General features: G+C 41.2%; 1 protein-coding gene across 1 annotated transcript; it reads right to left on the bottom strand.

The window, feature by feature from the left end:
* Positions 1 to 4399: 4399 nt before the first annotated feature.
* LOC110596544 (NADH dehydrogenase [ubiquinone] 1 alpha subcomplex subunit 1-like) lies at positions 4400 to 4612 on the bottom strand. Its single transcript, XM_021717555.1, has one exon. It carries the CDS (start codon positions 4610 to 4612, stop codon positions 4400 to 4402), a length of 213 nt encoding a protein of 70 aa, XP_021573230.1.
* Between the last annotated feature and the right edge of the window lie 766 nt (positions 4613 to 5378).

The raw sequence follows: 5378 nt of genomic DNA, 5'->3' as shown, positions 1-5378 counted from the left end.
AACAACAACAAAAATTAGCCGGACATAGTGGCGTATGCCTGTAGTTCCAGCTACTTGAAAGGCTGAGGCAAAAGGATCACCTGAGCCCAGCAGTTCGAGACTGTATTGACCATAAGCATGCCACTGCACTCCAGCCTGGTTAACAGAGTAAGACTTCAACTAAAAAAAAAAAAAAAGAAAGAAAAAGATTTCAATTTTATGTTATTTAAAAGAAGCACAAAATGAAACAAAAAGATTAATGTAAGAGAAGGGGAAATATACAAAGCAAATTAAGAGAAATCTAAGATGAAAAGATGCTTACATTAGAATTTGACACCTCCAAAATAAGTAAATCACATTGAAATTTATAAAGTGAATATATTAATAAGGATAGAGAATCGTTTAATAATTTGATTCATAAATCTTGATTGATAGCTTTCTGGAAAGAGACATATATAGCAGACAATATACCCTTTGATTTCTAGTGCTTTTGTACAATGCTTTAAAAAGTTGAGTATACAGTATAGCTGCTCTAATAGTGGCACTTAAATAGGGTTCAAGTGCTAAAGAAGATCCGCAGGGCCCAAAACAACAAAGCTCACAAGTCTACACCTTATTACACGGAAAGGATCCACTATTATAGCAAGAGCATGAAAGTCAGGCTATACATCACAGCAGATGACTTCCAGCAAGAGGTCTAGAGAGGCCAGATGCAGGCTCCCACTGTCCTTTCTTTCTGGTACTACAATATGTTCCATGCATATCTTGTATTTTTCCCATCCCAGCCCTAGAGTCAGTCATTTTTTCAAAGAGCCCTGATTTTCTTCACTGGAGAATGGTATTTGGAAATGAAGATCTGTGTGTTAGGTGTGCTCATTGCAGTTGGACTGTCACTGCTTCTAGGTCGTCTCAGCAATCAAAGCTAGAAAATAAATCTATATATACTAACCTATGTGTACATATCTAATATTTCTGTATCTATGTCCTGTTAAATAAAAATTATAGGAGGCTACTGCTTTGGACTATGCTCCTGCACTAGGCCGCAACAGACCAAATCAAAAACCAAAACAGAGTCACTCATACTAAAGTTCCACATCACTAAACCAAAACTGAGTTATCTGGCTTTCTGAGAAAGCAGGAGAGAGAGATATAACAGCCAAATTTCCCAAATAGGCCAGTTCCAGTCGGCATGATAATAAAGTTTCCTGTCTGCCTTTCATCCTTACAACAAAAAGTCATCTGAAGTAACTTGATGGTAACCACTTATTTGCCTATTCTGTTTCCCTGTTCCCGTCTTACAAGGAAAGGAACTTTGAAATGACCAATACACCTTTTGTTCTTTGTTTCTGCTTCCTCAGCTCTTCTCTGTCTATAAAACCAACCTCCTCTGCTTGGCTCATTGGAACACATTCTATTTTATGGAATAAAGTATTGCTCAATTCTAGAATCACAAATAAAGCAAATTAAGATCTTAAAACTAAATTGTAATTTTGTCATTTGATATTCTCATCTAGAATACAGTATTTATGTACAGTTATTTTTGTCTTTAGCCTTATACTATCTAGTCAAAACACTTTTCAAAGTTACTTAGTCAACAACTCTTCCCCACCCTACTTAGTAAAGTTATGTCATACATTTTCATACAATTAAATTATTTTATCTATTCTTTTTTAGAGTGACAAATAAAAATTATATTTATCTTGTACAGTATGTTGTTTTGAAATATGTATACGTTGTACAATGACTATATCAAGCTAATTAACATAAGCATTACCTAAAATACAATTTTTTGTGGTGAGATTACTTAAAATCTACTCTGTTAGCAATTTTCACGAATACAAAACATTATTATTAACTATAATCACCATGTTATACAGTAGATCTCTTGAACTTATTCATCCTGACTGAAATTTTGTATCCTTTGACCAATATCTCCCCAACAACTGCCCCCTTCCAGTCTCTGGTAACCACCTTTCGACTTCCTGATTCTTTTGTAATTTTTCAACATTTTTGGATTCCACATATAAGTGAGAGCAGGCAATATTTGTCTTTCTGTGTCTGGTTTATTTCACTTCACATAATTTCCTCCAGGTACAATTAAATTACTTCGTTACCCTCTGCCTTCCATCCTGGGATCACTGACAGCTAGGTTGATTCTTTTTTCAATTTGCATACAGCAATGTTCAGTCCTGGTGTTATACCATTCTGCGTGTATATTTTGACAATTGTAGAATCATATATCCATCACCACCCCTGGCAACCACTGATCTGTTTTCAGTTCTGTTCTAGACTGAATAATGACCCCTCAAAGATATTCATGTTGCTCCACTGAGAAGTTGGGGGGAAAAAAATTATTTAAAAATGTTTAAGAAATCCATGCCCTAATCACTCAACCTGTGATATTAACCTTATACGGCAAAGGACCTTTGCAGATGTGATTACATTAAGGATCTCGCGATTATGCTGGATTGTCCAAAGTAGGGGATCCCTAAATGTAAAAACAAGAACCTTTATTTTATTTATTTATTTTTTTTGAGTTGGAGTCTCACTCTGTCGTCCAGACTGGAGTGCAGTGGCCGCTCCCGGCCACCGCAGCCTCGACCCGCTGGGCTCCGGTGATCCTTCTGCCTCAGCCTTCCCAGTAACCGGAATTACAGGCGCGCGCTACCACGCCCGGCTGATTTTTTGATTTATTGTAGAGATGAGGTCTCGCTGCCCAGGCGGGTCTCGATCCCGCGGGCTCAGGCAATCCACTCACCTCAGCCTCCCAAAGGCACGGGATTACAGGCTGAGCCACTGAGCCCGGCTACAACAAGAATCTTTAAAAGAAGGTAGCAAGAAGGTCAAAGGAGGCAGTAGAAGTGAGGATGGAAGCAAGAGGTAGGAATGAAGTGAGGAAGGAGTCAGCTAAGGAATGCAGATGGCTTCCAGAAGCTAAAAAAGGAAAGGAAACAAATTCCCCCCCAGAGTCTCCAAGAGGAACCAGCCTCCCTGCCAACACCTTGACTTTAGATTAATGAAACTGACTTTGAACTTCCAGCCTTCAGAACTGTAAGACAATAAATTTGTGTTGTAGTTATTTTTGAGTTGGGGTCCTGCTCTATCACCCAGGCTGGAGTGCAGTGGCACGATCATGGCTCACCGAAGCCTTGACCCCCTGGGCTCAGGGAATCTCCCCTGTTTCAGCCTCCGGAGTGGCTGGAACTACAGCATGTACCACCACACCTGGCACATTTTAAAAAATATTTTTGGCCGGGCTCGGTGGCTCAGCCTGTAATCCCACGCCTTTGGGAGGCTGAGGTGAGTGGATTGCCTGAGCCTGCGGGTTCGAGACCCGCCTGGGCAGCGAGACCTCATCTCTACAATAAATCAAAAAATCAGCCGGGCGTGGTGGCGCATGCCTGTAATTTCGGCTATTCGGAAGGCTGAGGCGGAAGGATCGCCGGAGCCCAGCAGGCCGAGGCTGCGGTGGCCGGGAGCGTCCACTGCACTCCAGTCTGGATGACAGAGTGAGACTCCAACTCAAAAAAATAAATAAATAAATAAATAAAAATTTTTGTTGAGATGATGTTGCTTGCTATGTTGCCCAGGGTGGTCTCGAACTCCTGGGCTCAGGCAATCCTCTCCCCTCGGCCTCCCAAAGTGCTGGGATTATAGGCATGAGCCACCTCACCCAATATTGTTGTAAGTGACTAAATTTGTGATAATTTGTGACAGCAGCAATAGGAAACTAATACACATCTCTATCGTATTGCCTCTTTCAAAATGTCATATACATGGAATCTTACAATACTTTTGGGTCTAGCTTCTTTCACTTGGCAAAATGCATTTAAGATTCATTCATATTTATGTTATGTATACTTTACCACTAAAATAAAAAGATTCACACATATTGTTGAGTAAGTCGATAGATCTTTGTCACAGACTAGAATTTCATTGCAAACATGTACCACAGTTTGTTTATCTGTTCACCTGTTGAAGGACATCTTGTTTGTTTCTAGTTACTGATGAATAAAAATGCTACAAACATTTGCATACAGATTTTTGTCTGCACATACATTTTCAATTCACTTGGCTGCTGAAGAAAACTCATAGGTATTCACAGCTTTTAGGACATGGAGACATCCATTTAAATATCATTACCAAGGAAACAGTTTATTAGTAATACAAGCCAAAAGAATTACAGGCTTTTAAAGGCCAAGTTTATATTCATAGAACAAGCCTGAGTTCCAGATGTCTTGCAAGGCTGCTTTGTTAGAAATAACATTTTTTGTTTTATTTTTATTAAGCACAAAATTTATTTTTATTTGCCACAAAAGTGGCAAAACATACTGCATACTACATAATATATTACATAACTCCTAGCAAGGGTAGATGATCACAGCTGAGTTATTTTTTCATCAGTCAGGAAAATGCCTCCTTAATCAATGTTTTCCAAACCCTTTGACACATAGTAACGATTAACTCCAGAGATGCGCCTGTCTCTTTCCAGCAAGCTCCACTGATATGGATAATGGGCACCCCTTTTGATCTTGCTCCTGATGGTGAACTTGTAGATGTATACAGTGGCCACTCCAGGAATGATCAAGCACCCGCCCAAGATGGCGACTCCAGGGAGAATATCAAACCACATCCCAGCACCGTTAACTAGGCCAAAACCCTACTTTTAGGTCCTTAAAGGTGACCAAGCTTCAGTTCCCTTCCAAGTAAGCTCTGCAGTCAGAAATAACATTTTTTTTTTTTTTTTTTTTAGTTGGAGTCTCTGTCACCCAGGCTGGAGTGCAGTGGCACGTTCATGGCTGCCGCAGCCTCAACCTACTGGGCTCAGGTGGTCCTTCCCCTCAGCCTTCCAAGTAGCTGGAACTACAGGTGTGTGCCACCACACCCGGCTGATTTTTTGATTTATTGTAGAGATGAGGTCTCACCAAGTTGTCCAGGCTGGTCTCGAACCCATGAGCTCAGGCAATCCTCTCACTTCAGCCTCCCAAAGTGCTGGGATTATAGACGTGAGCCACCGCAACCAGCCAAAAATAACATTTTCTTTTTTTGTTTGTTTGTTTGAGTTGGAGTTTCACTCTGTCGCCCAGACTGGAGTGCAGTGGCCGCTCCCGGCCACCGCAGCCTCGACCTGCTGGGCTCTGGCGATCCTTCCGCCTCAGCCTTCCAAGTAGCCGGAATTACAGGCATGCGCTACCACGCCCGGCTGATTTTTTGATTTATTGTAGAGATGAGGTCTCGCCTGCCCAAGCGGGTCTCGAACCCGCGGGCTCAGGCAATCCACTCACCTCAGCCTCCCAAAGGTGCAGGATTACAGGCTGAGCCACCGAGCCCAGCCAGAAATAACATTTTCAAGGACATATTAACAAACTAGAAAATCATCTTTTCCTTATTCTGTTGCT

This window comes from Carlito syrichta, unplaced genomic scaffold, assembly GCF_000164805.1.
Source record: "Carlito syrichta isolate Samal-C Ts95f unplaced genomic scaffold, Tarsius_syrichta-2.0.1 Scaffold309857, whole genome shotgun sequence".
In the NCBI taxonomy this organism is placed as follows: Eukaryota; Metazoa; Chordata; class Mammalia; order Primates; family Tarsiidae; genus Carlito; species Carlito syrichta.
Note: the sequence above shows the minus strand (reverse complement) of the source record. Positions and strands in the feature narration are given on the sequence as shown.